At 30.7% G+C, this 18,947-nt stretch overlaps 2 protein-coding genes and 1 non-coding gene across 4 annotated transcripts; 1 reads left to right on the top strand and 2 right to left on the bottom strand.

Moving 5' to 3' along the window:
* Positions 1 to 261: 261 nt before the first annotated feature.
* Positions 262 to 15,324, top strand: LOC105204111. Its single transcript, XM_011173176.3, has 7 exons — positions 262 to 638; positions 1,279 to 1,407; positions 12,121 to 12,935; positions 13,570 to 13,653; positions 13,893 to 14,137; positions 14,245 to 14,407; positions 14,723 to 15,324. The coding sequence occupies exons 3-7, from the start codon at positions 12,128 to 12,130 to the stop codon at positions 14,851 to 14,853; spliced, it is 1,431 nt and encodes a 476-aa protein (XP_011171478.2). The 5' UTR covers positions 262 to 638; positions 1,279 to 1,407; positions 12,121 to 12,127; the 3' UTR covers positions 14,854 to 15,324.
* LOC105204112 (odorant receptor Or1) lies at positions 15,268 to 18,748 on the bottom strand. 2 transcript variants are annotated; one of them, XM_039450326.1, is made up of 7 exons: positions 18,614 to 18,748; positions 18,026 to 18,338; positions 16,473 to 17,008; positions 16,145 to 16,244; positions 15,975 to 16,082; positions 15,755 to 15,910; positions 15,408 to 15,461 (listed from the first exon to the last, which is right to left on the bottom strand). In XM_039450326.1, exons 2-7 carry the CDS (start codon positions 18,278 to 18,280, stop codon positions 15,408 to 15,410), a joined length of 1,209 nt encoding a protein of 402 aa, XP_039306260.1. In that variant the 5' UTR covers positions 18,281 to 18,338; positions 18,614 to 18,748. The 2 variants fall into 2 exon arrangements, with proteins under 2 accessions (XP_011171479.2, XP_039306260.1); XM_011173177.3 differs by having other exon boundaries at positions 15,268 to 15,461; positions 18,026 to 18,698.
* Trnag-ucc lies at positions 17,230 to 17,301 on the bottom strand. Its single transcript has one exon. It is a non-coding gene; the product is annotated as a tRNA-Gly (tRNA).
* Positions 18,749 to 18,947: the final 199 nt, after the last annotated feature.

Below are 18,947 nucleotides of genomic sequence, written 5' to 3'. Positions count from 1 at the left end.
TAGCTACTATGCTGTTCCGAAATACGATGCTATAGCAGTGCTGGCAGTAATGCAGTAATATTGGAACAGTTGTCACAGTGTACTGTCATGACGTCACATTTACTGCACTGCCAGTAAAAACGGAACACAGCCAGAAGCGACGTTGATGTCCAAAGCTCTGATTGGTAATCTGATTGATACTTGATTGGCTAAGCGAGCAGCCGTATTGTGACCACAAACAGCTGTGGTCACAATACGGCTGCTCGCTTAGCCAATCAAAAGTATCAATCAGATTATCAATCAGAGCTTTGGACATCAATGTCCCTTCTCTCTTTATATAGGACTCTACTTCAAATCTGTGCCCGTACATGTTGGTACATGTTCAGACGTGTTTGTTTATCCGTTACGAGAAGTTTTTGTAGGATTGCTTAGATTGCTGATGCAATCATTAGATTTTGTGCTGCCCTACTACTACATTTTTTTTTATTCCACTTTTATATTTCAATTTCACTTTAATACTTACAATTAGATTTGTGTTTGTATCGCTCCCTTTGTGCCATTTTTTTTTTAAGAGGACAGGTATACAATTCTACAAAAAAGAAGAAATATCGGTTCTATATCACAATTTCTCTAGAAAGCGCAATATAGTTTTATCCAAGGTAAACGTTTTTTTATTTTATCTAATATTATTTCTAATGTTACATAAAATTATTTTGAAAATATTTAAATAGTATGCTATTAAATATACATGGTTATTTATCATAAAATTTTTCTCTTATAAATTTGAGGTTATTCTGATTGCAAAAATAATACATTCAAAAGCAATAAAAATAAGTAAAAAGCATTCAATATTTAGAATATTTAAGAATATTTTATTGAGAACATTTAATATATTTCTGGGGGATTTACACTTCATTAAGTGGTGTGCGTTATTATTAATTGCTTTCGAATTTTTTGGTTATTTAATGTTCTCTTAATCTATATACCTTAAAGACTTCAAAGGATCTATGTTTATCCATTATCTCTTAAGTATGGGAACTGTAATTTAATCTAACAAACTAATTTCTCAGCTTCTCTTATATCATTATATAAAGGTAACAATTAGATTCTTTGGCATAGAACATTATATTTTTTATATTTCTTTGGCAATAAAAAATATATGATTTATAAAAGTTTTATGATAAATTGTTAAAAATATTTAATAAATGTAACTTGATATTATGATTTAATTCATACAACCTATGAAAATTTAATACAATAGTGACAAGTTTATTCTTGTATAAAATTCTTATATTGCAGTATTGACTAAAAGCTGTACTGAATTAAAATACTATCTCAGTGAAGAGTAATGACAGGAAGGTGAAAAGTCAAGTTTTCTTTTTTTTATTTTTGTCAGTCCAAATTCTTTCGTAACTCCAGTCAGCCAGGGTAAGTCAAAAAGTGTTAATTGTTTAAAAATTCTGTATGAAATTATAAACATGATTAAATATATTTATATAAATATAATGAAGACACTATACTTCATCATTACAATTTCTTTTTGTTTTTTTTTTTAAATTGAGATATATTCAAAATCTTTATAAATATTTAGTACTGTATATAATTGTTAGCTTTTTAAATACATTGAAAACTTGTTTATATAAAAATAGCAGCAACACAGTTTTTTTTAATTTTATGAAATAAATGTTATAAAATTATTTTCTTGTATTTGGAAAATTGTTTGGCTACTTTTGGGTATTTTAAATACTGATGGTTGTGGATAATAAATATTTGTATAATTTAAAAGTATACACTTGTTTGGAATAATATTTTAACTCTTAATTTTTTGTTTATAAATTATTGCCAAAATGATGTTGAAGCTAGCAGCGGATTCGCAGCAGCAGATTCGTCAAAGCAGGGATTCTCATTCAAAATAAAATACATAAGAAACTTTGACATATAAAGGCAAACTAGCAAGTAACTGCACAACATACACTTATACGCTTCTAAATAGATCAGACTATCGAGAACAATTAACAAAAATGCGCAGGTCTACTAAATTGTTTAAATTATATAACGAGTTATTGCAGAAACAAGGGAAGGAAGCCTCGGTCGGGGCTGTAAATTTTTTTAGAACATCATTGTAGGCTTCTAAATAAATCCCGACTAGCAAGAAAAATTAAAAAAAATGCGCACGCCTACGAAAAATTATTTAAACAATATAAAGTTTATTGCAAAAACAGGAAAACGAAGTCGCGGTCGGGGCTGCAAATTTTTTTAGAACATTATTGTAAGCTTCTAAATCAATCCCGACTAGCAAGAAAAATTAAAAAAAATGCGCACGCCTACAAAAAATTATTTAAACAATATAAAGTTTATTGCAAAAACAGGAAAACGAAGTCGCGGTCGGGGCTGCAAATTTTTTTAGAACATTATTGTAGGCTTCTAAATCAATCCCGACTAGCAAGAAAAATTGAAAAAAATGCGCACGCCTACAAAAAATTATTTAAACAATATAAAGTTTATTGCAAAAACAGGAAAACGAAGTCGCGGTCGGGGCTGCAAATTTTTTTAGAACATCATTATAACCTTCTAAATCAATCCCGACTAGCAAGAAAAATTAAAAAAAATGCGCACGCCTACGAAAAATTATTTAAACAATATAAAGTTTATTGCAAAAACAGGAAAACGAAGTCGCGGTCGGGGCTGCAAATTTTTTTAGAACATCATTATAACCTTCTAAATCAATCCCGACTAGCAAGAAAAATTAAAAAAAATGCGCACGCCTACGAAAAATTATTTAAACAATATAAAGTTTATTGCAAAAACAGGAAAACGAAGTCGCGGTCGGGGCTGCAAATTTTTTTAGAACATTATTGTAAGCTTCTAAATCAATCCCGACTAGCAAGAAAAATTAAAAAAAATGCGCACGCCTACGAAAAATTATTTAAACAATATAAAGTTTATTGCAAAAACAGGAAAACGAAGTCGCGGTCGGGGCTGCAAATTTTTTTAGAACATCATTATAACCTTCTAAATCAATCCCGACTAGCAAGAAAAATTAAAAAAAATGCGCACGCCTACGAAAAATTATTTAAACAATATAAAGTTTATTGCAAAAACAGGAAAACGAAGTCGCGGTCGGGGCTGCAAATTTTTTTAGAACATCATTATAACCTTCTAAATCAATCCCGACTAGCAAGAAAAATTAAAAAAAATGCGCACGCCTACGAAAAATTATTTAAACAATATAAAGTTTATTGCAAAAACAGGAAAACGAAGTCGCGGTCGGGGCTGCAAATTTTTTTAGAACATCATTGTAGGCTTCTAAATAAATCCCAACTAGCAAGAAAAATTAAAAAAAATGCGCACGCCTACGAAAAATTATTTAAACAATATAAAGTTTATTGCAAAAACAGGAAAACGAAGTCGCGGTCGGGGCTGCAAATTTTTTTAGAACATCATTATAACCTTCTAAATCAATCCCGACTAGCAAGAAAAATTAAAAAAAATGCGCACGCCTACGAAAAATTATTTAAACAATATAAAGTTTATTGCAAAAACAGGAAAACGAAGTCGCGGTCGGGGCTGCAAATTTTTTTAGAACATCATTGTAGGCTTCTAAATAAATCCCAACTAGCAAGAAAAATTAAAAAAAATGCGCACGCCTACGAAAAATTATTTAAACAATATAAAGTTTATTGCAAAAACAGGAAAACGAAGTCGCGGTCGGGGCTGCAAATTTTTTTAGAACATTATTGTAAGCTTCTAAATCAATCCCGACTAGCAAGAAAAATTAAAAAAAATGCGCACGCCTACGAAAAATTATTTAAACAATATAAAGTTTATTGCAAAAACAGGAAAACGAAGTCGCGGTCGGGGCTGCAAATTTTTTTAGAACATCATTATAACCTTCTAAATCAATCCCGACTAGCAAGAAAAATTAAAAAAAATGCGCACGCCTACGAAAAATTATTTAAACAATATAAAGTTTATTGCAAAAACAGGAAAACGAAGTCGCGGTCGGGGCTGCAAATTTTTTTAGAACATCATTGTAGGCTTCTAAATAAATCCCAACTAGCAAGAAAAATTAAAAAAAATGCGCACGCCTACGAAAAATTATTTAAACAATATAAAGTTTATTGCAAAAACAGGAAAACGAAGTCGCGGTCGGGGCTGCAAATTTTTTTAGAACATTATTGTAAGCTTCTAAATCAATCCCGACTAGCAAGAAAAATTAAAAAAAATGCGCACGCCTACGAAAAATTATTTAAACAATATAAAGTTTATTGCAAAAACAGGAAAACGAAGTCGCGGTCGGGGCTGCAAATTTTTTTAGAACATCATTGTAGGCTTCTAAATAAATCCCAACTAGCAAGAAAAATTAAAAAAAATGCGCACGCCTACGAAAAATTATTTAAACAATATAAAGTTTATTGCAAAAACAGGAAAACGAAGTCGCGGTCGGGGCTGCAAATTTTTTTAGAACATTATTGTAAGCTTCTAAATCAATCCCGACTAGCAAGAAAAATTAAAAAAAATGCGCACGCCTACAAAAAATTATTTAAACAATATAAAGTTTATTGCAAAAACAGGAAAACGAAGTCGCGGTCGGGGCTGCAAATTTTTTTAGAACATTATTGTAGGCTTCTAAATCAATCCCGACTAGCAAGAAAAATTGAAAAAAATGCGCACGCCTACAAAAAATTATTTAAACAATATAAAGTTTATTGCAAAAACAGGAAAACGAAGTCGCGGTCGGGGCTGCAAATTTTTTTAGAACATCATTATAACCTTCTAAATCAATCCCGACTAGCAAGAAAAATTAAAAAAAATGCGCACGCCTACGAAAAATTATTTAAACAATATAAAGTTTATTGCAAAAACAGGAAAACGAAGTCGCGGTCGGGGCTGCAAATTTTTTTAGAACATCATTATAACCTTCTAAATCAATCCCGACTAGCAAGAAAAATTAAAAAAAATGCGCACGCCTACGAAAAATTATTTAAACAATATAAAGTTTATTGCAAAAACAGGAAAACGAAGTCGCGGTCGGGGCTGCAAATTTTTTTAGAACATTATTGTAAGCTTCTAAATCAATCCCGACTAGCAAGAAAAATTAAAAAAAATGCGCACGCCTACGAAAAATTATTTAAACAATATAAAGTTTATTGCAAAAACAGGAAAACGAAGTCGCGGTCGGGGCTGCAAATTTTTTTAGAACATCATTATAACCTTCTAAATCAATCCCGACTAGCAAGAAAAATTAAAAAAAATGCGCACGCCTACGAAAAATTATTTAAACAATATAAAGTTTATTGCAAAAACAGGAAAACGAAGTCGCGGTCGGGGCTGCAAATTTTTTTAGAACATCATTATAACCTTCTAAATCAATCCCGACTAGCAAGAAAAATTAAAAAAAATGCGCACGCCTACGAAAAATTATTTAAACAATATAAAGTTTATTGCAAAAACAGGAAAACGAAGTCGCGGTCGGGGCTGCAAATTTTTTTAGAACATCATTGTAGGCTTCTAAATAAATCCCAACTAGCAAGAAAAATTAAAAAAAATGCGCACGCCTACGAAAAATTATTTAAACAATATAAAGTTTATTGCAAAAACAGGAAAACGAAGTCGCGGTCGGGGCTGCAAATTTTTTTAGAACATCATTATAACCTTCTAAATCAATCCCGACTAGCAAGAAAAATTAAAAAAAATGCGCACGCCTACGAAAAATTATTTAAACAATATAAAGTTTATTGCAAAAACAGGAAAACGAAGTCGCGGTCGGGGCTGCAAATTTTTTTAGAACATCATTGTAGGCTTCTAAATAAATCCCAACTAGCAAGAAAAATTAAAAAAAATGCGCACGCCTACGAAAAATTATTTAAACAATATAAAGTTTATTGCAAAAACAGGAAAACGAAGTCGCGGTCGGGGCTGCAAATTTTTTTAGAACATTATTGTAAGCTTCTAAATCAATCCCGACTAGCAAGAAAAATTAAAAAAAATGCGCACGCCTACGAAAAATTATTTAAACAATATAAAGTTTATTGCAAAAACAGGAAAACGAAGTCGCGGTCGGGGCTGCAAATTTTTTTAGAACATCATTATAACCTTCTAAATCAATCCCGACTAGCAAGAAAAATTAAAAAAAATGCGCACGCCTACGAAAAATTATTTAAACAATATAAAGTTTATTGCAAAAACAGGAAAACGAAGTCGCGGTCGGGGCTGCAAATTTTTTTAGAACATCATTGTAGGCTTCTAAATAAATCCCAACTAGCAAGAAAAATTAAAAAAAATGCGCACGCCTACGAAAAATTATTTAAACAATATAAAGTTTATTGCAAAAACAGGAAAACGAAGTCGCGGTCGGGGCTGCAAATTTTTTTAGAACATTATTGTAAGCTTCTAAATCAATCCCGACTAGCAAGAAAAATTAAAAAAAATGCGCACGCCTACGAAAAATTATTTAAACAATATAAAGTTTATTGCAAAAACAGGAAAACGAAGTCGCGGTCGGGGCTGCAAATTTTTTTAGAACATCATTGTAGGCTTCTAAATAAATCCCAACTAGCAAGAAAAATTAAAAAAAATGCGCACGCCTACGAAAAATTATTTAAACAATATAAAGTTTATTGCAAAAACAGGAAAACGAAGTCGCGGTCGAGGCTGCAAATTTTTTTAGAACATTATTGTAAGCTTCTAAATCAATCCCGACTAGCAAGAAAAATTAAAAAAATGCGCACGCCTACGAAAAATTATTTAAACAATATAAAGTTTATTGCAAAAACAGGAAAACGAAGTCGCGGTCGGGGCTGCAAATTTTTTTAGAACATCATTATAACCTTCTAAATCAATCCCGACTAGCAAGAAAAATTAAAAAAAATGCGCACGCCTACGAAAAATTATTTAAACAATATAAAGTTTATTGCAAAAACAGGAAAACGAAGTCGCGGTCGGGGCTGCAAATTTTTTTAGAACATCATTATAACCTTCTAAATCAATCCCGACTAGCAAGAAAAATTAAAAAAAATGCGCACGCCTACGAAAAATTATTTAAACAATATAAAGTTTATTGCAAAAACAGGAAAACGAAGTCGCGGTCGGGGCTGCAAATTTTTTTAGAACATCATTGTAGGCTTCTAAATAAATCCCAACTAGCAAGAAAAATTAAAAAAAATGCGCACGCCTACGAAAAATTATTTAAACAATATAAAGTTTATTGCAAAAACAGGAAAACGAAGTCGCGGTCGGGGCTGCAAATTTTTTTAGAACATCATTATAACCTTCTAAATCAATCCCGACTAGCAAGAAAAATTAAAAAAAATGCGCACGCCTACGAAAAATTATTTAAACAATATAAAGTTTATTGCAAAAACAGGAAAACGAAGTCGCGGTCGGGGCTGCAAATTTTTTTAGAACATTATTGTAAGCTTCTAAATCAATCCCGACTAGCAAGAAAAATTAAAAAAAATGCGCACGCCTACAAAAAATTATTTAAACAATATAAAGTTTATTGCAAAAACAGGAAAACGAAGTCGCGGTCGGGGCTGCAAATTTTTTTAGAACATTATTGTAGGCTTCTAAATCAATCCCGACTAGCAAGAAAAATTGAAAAAAATGCGCACGCCTACAAAAAATTATTTAAACAATATAAAGTTTATTGCAAAAACAGGAAAACGAAGTCGCGGTCGGGGCTGCAAATTTTTTTAGAACATCATTATAACCTTCTAAATCAATCCCGACTAGCAAGAAAAATTAAAAAAAATGCGCACGCCTACGAAAAATTATTTAAACAATATAAAGTTTATTGCAAAAACAGGAAAACGAAGTCGCGGTCGGGGCTGCAAATTTTTTTAGAACATTATTGTAAGCTTCTAAATCAATCCCGACTAGCAAGAAAAATTAAAAAAAATGCGCACGCCTACAAAAAATTATTTAAACAATATAAAGTTTATTGCAAAAACAGGAAAACGAAGTCGCGGTCGGGGCTGCAAATTTTTTTAGAACATTATTGTAGGCTTCTAAATCAATCCCGACTAGCAAGAAAAATTGAAAAAAATGCGCACGCCTACAAAAAATTATTTAAACAATATAAAGTTTATTGCAAAAACAGGAAAACGAAGTCGCGGTCGGGGCTGCAAATTTTTTTAGAACATCATTATAACCTTCTAAATCAATCCCGACTAGCAAGAAAAATTAAAAAAAATGCGCACGCCTACGAAAAATTATTTAAACAATATAAAGTTTATTGCAAAAACAGGAAAACGAAGTCGCGGTCGGGGCTGCAAATTTTTTTAGAACATCATTATAACCTTCTAAATCAATCCCGACTAGCAAGAAAAATTAAAAAAAATGCGCACGCCTACGAAAAATTATTTAAACAATATAAAGTTTATTGCAAAAACAGGAAAACGAAGTCGCGGTCGGGGCTGCAAATTTTTTTAGAACATCATTATAACCTTCTAAATCAATCCCGACTAGCAAGAAAAATTAAAAAAAATGCGCACGCCTACGAAAAATTATTTAAACAATATAAAGTTTATTGCAAAAACAGGAAAACGAAGTCGCGGTCGGGGCTGCAAATTTTTTTAGAACATCATTATAACCTTCTAAATCAATCCCGACTAGCAAGAAAAATTAAAAAAAATGCGCACGCCTACGAAAAATTATTTAAGCAATATAAAGTTTATTGCAAAAACAGGGAAACGAAGTCGCGGTCGGGGCTGCAAATTTTTTTAGAACATTATTGTAGGCTTCTAAATCAATCCCGACTAGTAAGAAAAATTTAAAAAAATGCGCACGGCAATGAAAAATTATTTAAACAATATAAAATTTATTGCAAAAACTAAAAAATAAAAAAATTCTAATACCAAAAACGCAAATAAATTTTAATATAAAAAAGTAAAAAAAATTTTAACATTCACAAACAGTAAGAACATAACAAAAAAAGAGACCATATTCTCGCCACCTCCTCGTTGGTTGGTCTTGGGTAGCGCAAAGAGAGAGAACAATATGTATGTTTAGCAGTCAAATTATATTTCTGATCTATAATTTACATCAAAGTAGAAAATTGGGAAATCATACTATTTCTTTTCTATAATGACAATATTATTCCTATACGGCGCAAGCAGCCAACCTTAATATGATTGCTAATAAATTTCCAGCGCCGACCAAGCCCTTGTTTCTGCAATAACTCGTTATATAATTAAAACAATTTAGTAGCCGTGCGCATTTTTTTTAATTTTTCTTGCTAGTCGGGATTTATTTAGAAGCCTACAATGATGTTCTAAAAAAATTTGCAGCCCCGACCGCGACTTCGTTTTCCTGTTTTTGCAATAAACTTTACATTGTTTAAATAATTTTTTGTAGGCGTGCGCATTTTTTTTAATTTTTCTTGCTAGTCGGGATTGATTTAGAAGCCTACAATAATGTTCTAAAAAAATTTGCAGCCCCGACCGCGACTTCGTTTTCCTGTTTTTGCAATAAACTTTATATTGTTTAAATAATTTTTCGTAGGCGTGCGCATTTTTTTTAATTTTTCTTGCTAGTCGGGATTGATTTAGAAGGTTATAATGATGTTCTAAAAAAATTTGCAGCCCCGACCGCGACTTCGTTTTCCTGTTTTTGCAATAAACTTTATATTGTTTAAATAATTTTTCGTAGGCGTGCGCATTTTTTTTAATTTTTCTTGCTAGTCGGGATTGATTTAGAAGGTTATAATGATGTTCTAAAAAAATTTGCAGCCCCGACCGCGACTTCGTTTTCCTGTTTTTGCAATAAACTTTATATTGTTTAAATAATTTTTCGTAGGCGTGCGCATTTTTTTTAATTTTTCTTGCTAGTCGGGATTGATTTAGAAGCTTACAATAATGTTCTAAAAAAATTTGCAGCCCCGACCGCGACTTCGTTTTCCTGTTTTTGCAATAAACTTTATATTGTTTAAATAATTTTTCGTAGGCGTGCGCATTTTTTTTAATTTTTCTTGCTAGTTGGGATTTATTTAGAAGCCTACAATGATGTTCTAAAAAAATTTGCAGCCCCGACCGCGACTTCGTTTTCCTGTTTTTGCAATAAACTTTATATTGTTTAAATAATTTTTCGTAGGCGTGCGCATTTTTTTTAATTTTTCTTGCTAGTCGGGATTGATTTAGAAGGTTATAATGATGTTCTAAAAAAATTTGCAGCCCCGACCGCGACTTCGTTTTCCTGTTTTTGCAATAAACTTTATATTGTTTAAATAATTTTTCGTAGGCGTGCGCATTTTTTTTAATTTTTCTTGCTAGTCGGGATTGATTTAGAAGGTTACAATAATGTTCTAAAAAAATTTGCAGCCCCGACCGCGACTTCGTTTTCCTGTTTTTGCAATAAACTTTATATTGTTTAAATAATTTTTCGTAGGCGTGCGCATTTTTTTTAATTTTTCTTGCTAGTTGGGATTTATTTAGAAGCCTACAATGATGTTCTAAAAAAATTTGCAGCCCCGACCGCGACTTCGTTTTCCTGTTTTTGCAATAAACTTTATATTGTTTAAATAATTTTTCGTAGGCGTGCGCATTTTTTTTAATTTTTCTTGCTAGTTGGGATTTATTTAGAAGCCTACAATGATGTTCTAAAAAAATTTGCAGCCCCGACCGCGACTTCGTTTTCCTGTTTTTGCAATAAACTTTATATTGTTTAAATAATTTTTCGTAGGCGTGCGCATTTTTTTTAATTTTTCTTGCTAGTCGGGATTGATTTAGAAGGTTATAATGATGTTCTAAAAAAATTTGCAGCCCCGACCGCGACTTCGTTTTCCTGTTTTTGCAATAAACTTTATATTGTTTAAATAATTTTTCGTAGGCGTGCGCATTTTTTTTAATTTTTCTTGCTAGTCGGGATTGATTTAGAAGGTTATAATGATGTTCTAAAAAAATTTGCAGCCCCGACCGCGACTTCGTTTTCCTGTTTTTGCAATAAACTTTATATTGTTTAAATAATTTTTTGTAGGCGTGCGCATTTTTTTCAATTTTTCTTGCTAGTCGGGATTGATTTAGAAGCCTACAATAATGTTCTAAAAAAATTTGCAGCCCCGACCGCGACTTCGTTTTCCTGTTTTTGCAATAAACTTTATATTGTTTAAATAATTTTTTGTAGGCGTGCGCATTTTTTTTAATTTTTCTTGCTAGTCGGGATTGATTTAGAAGCTTACAATAATGTTCTAAAAAAATTTGCAGCCCCGACCGCGACTTCGTTTTCCTGTTTTTGCAATAAACTTTATATTGTTTAAATAATTTTTCGTAGGCGTGCGCATTTTTTTTAATTTTTCTTGCTAGTCGGGATTTATTTAGAAGCCTACAATGATGTTCTAAAAAAATTTACAGCCCCGACCGAGGCTTCCTTCCCTTGTTTCTGCAATAACTCGTTATATAATTTAAACAATTTAGTAGACCTGCGCATTTTTGTTAATTGTTCTCGATAGTCTGATCTATTTAGAAGCGTATAAGTGTATGTTGTGCAGTTACTTGCTAGTTTGCCTTTATATGTCAAAGTTTCTTATGTATTTTATTTTGAATGAGAATCCCTGCTTTGACGAATCTGCTGCTGCGAATCCGCTGCTAGCTTCAACATCATATTGCCAAATACAAAAGATGATTGCAATGAAGGATACATTTAATAAATCATAAGTTTTAGTGAACAAATAATTTTAGTATATTTTTATATAAATATATTTATAATATAAATTATAAATTATAATTACTATGCTACGAATCTTAAATAATATTAATTAAATAATTTAATGATAAATATTTATATAGATATATAAATATTGATATAAAAATTGACGATTAAAATAAAGAAACTTAAATATTTATTCCTATATAATTAAATTGCTAATATTAAAATTGTTACTGTGTTGTTAAAAAAAAATACAAAAGGATAATTGTCATGTTTTCAAGTACAATGCATCTTATATTTCTATATATTTTAACAAATATAATTTTGCAACTCTCCCTCTCTCGCCGCTCTCTCTTTCTCTCTCTTTACCTCCTCTCTCTCTCTCTCTCTCTCTCTCTCTCTCTCTCTCTCTCTCTCTCTCTCTCTCTCTCAAAAGATAAAGTCTGCATTGACAATATTAGATTTTAAACATCATGACAATATTATATATTTCAATAGATTTAAAATGGATCGAAAACGCCTGATGACAGACACTGCCTTGTTTGGAACTCCAGAAAGACACTCACCTAAATTGTCTAGAGTAGAATTTAACTCAATTTCTAATATTAGACTCAACACTACAAATATTCGCGATTCATATGTGAGTTCTTCAGAAAATGTTCCCAGGATTAAGTCAAAACTTGATGAAAATGTTGGCATTAACAATGATACTGTTTATAAAATGAAAGACTCTTCATGTTTGACAAAGACACATACATCTACATTGTACAAACAAGAATCTGATTCAACTACTGGTGCAAACTCCCACAATACCATAAATACTAATATTTGCAACACACATATGAGATATTCAGAAAAGGTTCCCATGATTAACTCAGAACTTGATAAGAACGCTGTTAACAGTGATAATATAAGAAACGAAAGTAATATGTCTGCATCAAGTAGTAATAACACATGCAGATCAAATGATTACATATTGAATTCGCCATCATTTATTTCTTATGAAAAAATGTTATTTAAAAGTGTACCAGATACTAATTTAAGACATGGTCTTATTAAGTGGGCTGTACAATATAAAATTTCACAAGTTGCTCTAATTTCATTGCTTAAAATATTGAAGCAACATTGTATATGTACGTCACTTTCGCGCGCACAGATCATAAAAATACCACAGAAGCAAGAAATAGCACCAGAACTGATTAATAATCAGCAATGTGATCAAACCTTTGTCACTAAAAACATCCATTATAGAAACAATGATAATGACAATAATGAGAGTCCGCTCTCAACAAGTTTAAATTTGAATAAAAAAGGTTAGTATGTAAACAATTTGAATTTATTTTATTTTATGATTAGTGATTAATTTATATATTTTTTTGTACAGTCATAATGTTATATATTTGTAAACTAATTTACTTATGTTTTTTTCATATTTTTTCATATTTCAAAGAATTTTAGAAAATTTTTCTTTATAATGTGTTTTAGATAACGGGAATTTTTCTGTACAAGATTCACAGAATAATTCATATAATATTATAATATAATGAATCATTTCCAGCATTAATTAGTAACTAGTTAAACGTTAAAAGTTAAATAAAGAAGTTAAAAAAATTAATAATCTTTAATTTAGTTAAAGTTAATAGTTAATTTTTAGCTTCAGCTAATTATTTTTAAAACACATTAACTTATTAACTTTTTTTCTTAAAATACATCTAGAAGAAATTGATTGACATATTAACATAAAAAGATGAACAAAATGTCAAAAAATTTATACATATATCAATTAATTACAAATTTAATGTTAATTGATTAAGTCATTTGCGCATCAATTTTTGCGTTGACTCACATAACTCTTATATTTTTTCTTTAGTTTTATTTTTTTTTAATTAAAAATTTATCAAAAATTATTTTAATAGCAATAATATTATTTTTATTTTTTACTTTTAGATTTACAATGTAAAAATTTAGCTAATATTGAAGAAGAGGACAGTGATAATGAACATAAAATTAAAAGACTAGATTTCGAACAAAGTATGGAATTAATCTTTATATTATTTCTAATTATTTTTCACACACACACACACGCATGATATATACATACATACATACATACATCATACATTGTGTGTATACACACATATATATAAAGTTGTAACTTTTTTTTATAGATATATTTTTTGTTATTTCTTAATTTGTTAAATTTTTTAAAGAATATTTTATTTGGACAAATAAAATATCAACTATAATAAATTGTTTTTAATGTCTTATAGAATCCGACAATTTTCAATGTTACGTCATGCAGAAACTAATAAGTTTAGAAATACTTTTAAATCGATTTGAAAATAATATGAACTCATATCAAAAGGCTATTTTTCAAAAGCATGGAATTTTGGATATTGAGGTGGAAAACTTTGATGATAGTATTTTCTTTGATAATTTGCCGTTGAAAGACGATGATGATCTAAAAATAATGGAAGCGATATTAAAAAACGATTCAGGGTATCGAAATCAATTAGTAAGTCCCTTTGTATTTTGATATTGCAAATTAACTTTGTAAAAGATGGTCAATAATTTATGATTTCAATCAATTTAAAGAATAATATGTATTTTATACAATTGTAGATTAAACAGTTGGTACGTATAACAAGCAAGAATTTAAGAACGTCTTGCTTACGATTGATAAGAACTTTGCTATCAAACGAACTAGCAGTAAAGTACAGTTGGTGTGGAGCAAGAGGTAGAAAACGAGTTTTTTCACAATTAGAGATATGCAAACTAATTATGAGTAAGTAAAATCTTAAAAACAATTTTTATTTTTTATTAAATAATACTGTTATATACATATCTTTAGATAGTAAGAATTACATTTGTAAATCTAACATTTATTTTTTTAATTTTAATTAAAATTGCTTACCATTATTAATATTTTTCAATTATCTTTTTTGTACATATTTATAGTTAAAGCACACAATAAATGCTTTATTTGTAATACTTAATAAAACTTGTCAATTAATAAAAGTTACGTAGAAATATTTGTTCTATTTGTTAAGAAATAATTAAAAAAAACACATGTAATGAAAAAATATTACTTTTTTTTCAGGTGTAATCCGACAAACAAGATTACACAAGAATGCAACAAATGATGAAATCGCAGATCCCATTAGAATATGGCTGGCTAGTGCAAAATCACGCATAGAGAAAAAAAATCAAAATGAAACAGAAGCTTCCTAATGATACTTCGTTATTTTTTTTGCAAATATTTTAAAGGAGTACTATACATTTATTTTTATTTAAGTTTTGTGTTTTTGTTTTTTTCTTTTGAACTCTTGGACAAGAAGACTAAATATCTTTGATCTCCTTTAAAAATATTGTTTAATTTTCTTTTTTTTATTTTGAGAGACTTATTTGTCATTGAAGCAAGAGTCTGAAATCGCATTACAAAATAATTTGCAATGCCGAGAGAATTTGAAACATTGTAACTAATTGAGAAGTTTGAGCTATTTAATTTCTTAAAAATATTTTAATATAGAAACAGAACCAACGCAAAGTGACAAGAGTAATTCTTCACTCAATACTTATCAGTGCCAAATAAACAACTGTTAATTCTCTTTTCTAATCCTCTGATACAAGCAAAAGCATAACAAATATTTTTATATAAACACTTTATATATACTTTTATACACGTAATAATGTATTGTTGAATAGAACTAAGATATTTATAATTAATTCGTTACTCTTTGTAGTTTTGAAGAAAATATATATTTACGAAATTTAATGTCGTCGAATTAAGCAGCCGAACCTTGAAGTACCGTAAAAATTGAATAGGATGTTCGCATTATCTAAAATATACGAGAATTATTAACTTCTTCGTTTAAACATTCTAGAATTCTGCCTGAAAATTTAAGGCAATTTCAGAACTATCAGTACAAATTTGGATGACAAATATTACTTATAAGATTTGAAATCAAAAGATAAGCAAATTATATATCAGTTTCGAGGCTGCAGCTTTTGATTTGCATTGAAAATTTAATTGCGCGTTTACAAAAGTTTAGCAAGAGAAGTGTACAAATTTTAGATCTTTATAGCGTCTTGAGTAAATTTTATTTTAACAAAGCGTCTGACATTTACGAACCTGTACAAAAGTATCTAAAGAGAGTGTCATGACCCTGCCGGCACTCAAAGTGAGCGGTCGATGAGCTCTTGTCATAATGATTTGAAGGCCGCGTTTGAATTCTTCGGTGTTGGAGAACCAGTTGTTTGAATATGCGGCCGTGACTAAACGCATACTCTAAAATTCATGAGTGTTTCTTGCATATATTATATATTTACGATAATATTACATAAATACTTACATGCAGATGCAATTCATTACCATGCCAACAGTAGATGAATATCTGATACGTCATGCAGCACATGTATGTCAACATGCCGATCAGCACTGCCGGGATGTAAACTTTCATCTGTGATGCAACCGATCATGTGAAAACTCGCGAGCAAGTTGATCAAAATAATACGGATTTACCTGCGACACATTGAAGGCGATCAAGCAAATAATCATGCAATTCGAGAGGAATTGGAAGAAGATTGCGGTGCCAAAGATGTTTTGAATCTCACTGGTGAAACTGCACAAATTAATACAGTTAATTGCAAGCAAAACTAAAACGTAACAAATAATAATTGATTCGTCTCTCTTTCTCTGTCATCAATTTTCTTCGATAATCACATTTATATAAACAGTTTCAAGAAAATTGAAATTTATGAAATTTTCGAAATATTAGGGAAAAAATAATTTTAGAAAATTGTAAAAAATACTATACTTATTATGTAATCTTTTAAACATCTCAACTTACTCAAATATTATATTACTGTGCACAGCGCATCGTTTGAGCAGTTGATAGGACAAGACTGTCTTTTCCATCGCAAGCGACTTGCCCGTATCGTTATTCCGCATTCCACGGATGTTTCCCTCATTGTTAATTGAGGTGATGTTGCGCTCTAAGATTGCCAGCTGGGAACAGGCGACCGCGATCAAGCCCGTCATCAGTGTATCCATCGCCACATTGTGAAAGCAAGCGATTATGATGGCGATGCCTTGATGCGCCGCAGTGATCTCGAAGGCCGGCGTCGCCGTCACGTTGTAGGGATACCATCCCTCCATGGGCAATCGACGCGAACGACCGGCGATCAGATCGGAGATCGGAGTAAAACCCCAACAGAATACTGCGATTCCGCCGAAGCTCTGATAAACCACGTGATGAAAGATAGCCTTCCATGTATAGTTTACGAGTATATCCTGATATTCCTCGTCGTAGCGACTGAACGCTGGACTGTTGGCCGTGTCCAGGAGCGCCTGGATTCGCGTTTGACGACGAAGAAGAATAAGCGCCTGGAAATATCGATATTTTTATTTTCTCTATTTTTCATAAGTTTTACATCCATTAAAAGAATTTATCTAATTGAATTATAAAAAAAAAAAAAACGTAATTTATATAGACAAAATTAAAAAAGAAACAAAAATTAAAATTTAGCGAAAGAATTTTATCGTTATTATATTTGAGAAATCTTGTCCAATTGATAAAAATTTATAATGGAAAAAAAAATTAGATGTGCGATGGCCGGGAATCGAACCCGGATCAACTGCTTGGAAGGCAACTATGCTAACCATTACACCACCATCGCACTTGCTAGCGACTTGCCTTAGTGCTAGATCTAGAACTAAAATGATTAACAAAATATTTCATTTCAAATGAAAAATATTTGATATCTTTCACAATTGTTATATAATAGTAGATAGATACGGCGAAAATATATAAAAAGATATTTTTAAATACACATTAAATAAAATAATTTTATCAGAAGAATTATAATTTTATATAATTAATAGCTTATGAAATTAATTTATTTATGTTAAAAAGTTATATAAACAAAAAACTAATTTAATTAAAATTGTATTAAAATTAATTTAACTTAATTAAATCAAAAGTTAATTTTGAAAATAACTTTCTCACATCAAATTAGAGTCATAATTTTTTAAAGTTAGATAATTCAAAGCAATCATAATATCAAATTAATTATCATATAAATTTAATATTTTATTTGTAATTAAGTTTATGAAAGAACAAAGAAATAATTTTTATATGAAAATGTACTTTTTTTTTATAATTTATGTTTTCTTTTTTACATAAATGTTTGTTTAACTTAAGAAAAGATTTTATTTTTAATTTAAAGGACCTCGCAAGCGTAACAAGATTATATAATATTTAATATAATTTGTAAAATCAATTTCGAGTACAAAATCATGTCAAAATGTATTTTGCATGTTATAAACTTATTGACTATAGTGTTCTTACATTAAATTCTTAATTGTTTTCAGAATCACGAGCTCAAAGATAATTGCAATTACCTTCGAAGCGTGGCTGCTATTCGTCATCAACAAAGTCGCTACCGCGACGAATTTTGTCATATCTCCCCAGTGTACAAGAACATTCGCTATCTCGGCAGCGAGCAGGATACCCAGCATGAAGATGAGGCAACAGGCGGTGTAAAGCAAATAGAGTAACCGAAACTTACCCGTGGCTGGTGGCCACGTGCCCAGGAAGTAGATGATTGTTAGACTCAGCTTCAGGTGAAAATTTGGCGCGATTATTCCTCGTCCCATTTTCCGATTGGAGAACCAAGTATCATAAATATCTCGAGTTTAATTTAGCGAAGGTATTCTATGAAAATAGAATTGTCTGATTCTTTTTGCATTTGTCTTACAAGCACGCAACTTAATTTTCATCATCACTTCAAGTTCAATTTAATGAATTTAGTCGAATTTAAGTAATGTAAACGAAATTCACGACAGAAATTTCTCAGATAATACTCTTTTGCGTCTTAATTGCTAAATTGTGTAATTTATAAATTAATTGGGAACAAGAGAGGCAAATAAAGTTCTCGTATTTATGAACCGTTAATGTTGCGTTTTACTTTGAAGAGACTCAAGGATCACCTGTGAAACTTCACAGGAAGGTTGTCACTTAACGATTTATAGAGGTACGATATACATGGCATCCGAATGCTTCCTTCCGATACGTTTAAGTCGTTCAAATTAAAGTGCTTTCGTAGTTCTAGGCAAGCTCCTATAATTTGAGAGAAATTCCGTGAATTCTCCAAATGACAGCAATTATGTAACGCTGACTTGTAATCAATCGAATTGCTCCGTTTTCATCATACGTACGTGTTATTTACGAGCCGCGTGGCTTATCACGCTCGCTATTACGTTCAATTACGAAAGCACTCGACGTATAATCTACGTAGGAATAATTGATTGAGCCGGACTATCG

Source organism: Solenopsis invicta, chromosome 6 (assembly GCF_016802725.1).
Source record: "Solenopsis invicta isolate M01_SB chromosome 6, UNIL_Sinv_3.0, whole genome shotgun sequence".
NCBI lineage: Eukaryota > Metazoa > Arthropoda > Insecta > Hymenoptera > Formicidae > Solenopsis > Solenopsis invicta.
The sequence above is the reverse complement of the archived record's forward strand: the minus strand, read 5'-3'. Positions and strand labels throughout refer to the sequence as shown.

Excerpts from the sequence above, each read along its gene's own strand:
- LOC105204112 (XM_039450326.1), bottom strand. The coding sequence starts at position 18,280 with ATGGGACGAGGAATAATCGCGCCAAATTTTCACCTGAAGCTGAGTCTA. Across the intron at positions 17,009-18,025 it reads ATAGCAGCCACGCTTCGAAG|GCGCTTATTCTTCTTCGTCG; the intron begins GTAATTGCAATT and ends CGATATTTCCAG. Across the intron at positions 16,245-16,472 it reads CACAGTAATATAATATTTGA|TTTCACCAGTGAGATTCAAA; the intron begins GTAAGTTGAGAT and ends TAATTTGTGCAG.
- LOC105204111 (XM_011173176.3), top strand. The coding sequence starts at position 12,128 with ATGGATCGAAAACGCCTGATGACAGACACTGCCTTGTTTGGAACTCCA. Across the intron at positions 13,654-13,892 it reads AAGACTAGATTTCGAACAAA|AATCCGACAATTTTCAATGT; the intron begins GTATGGAATTAA and ends AATGTCTTATAG. Across the intron at positions 14,138-14,244 it reads CAGGGTATCGAAATCAATTA|ATTAAACAGTTGGTACGTAT; the intron begins GTAAGTCCCTTT and ends ATACAATTGTAG.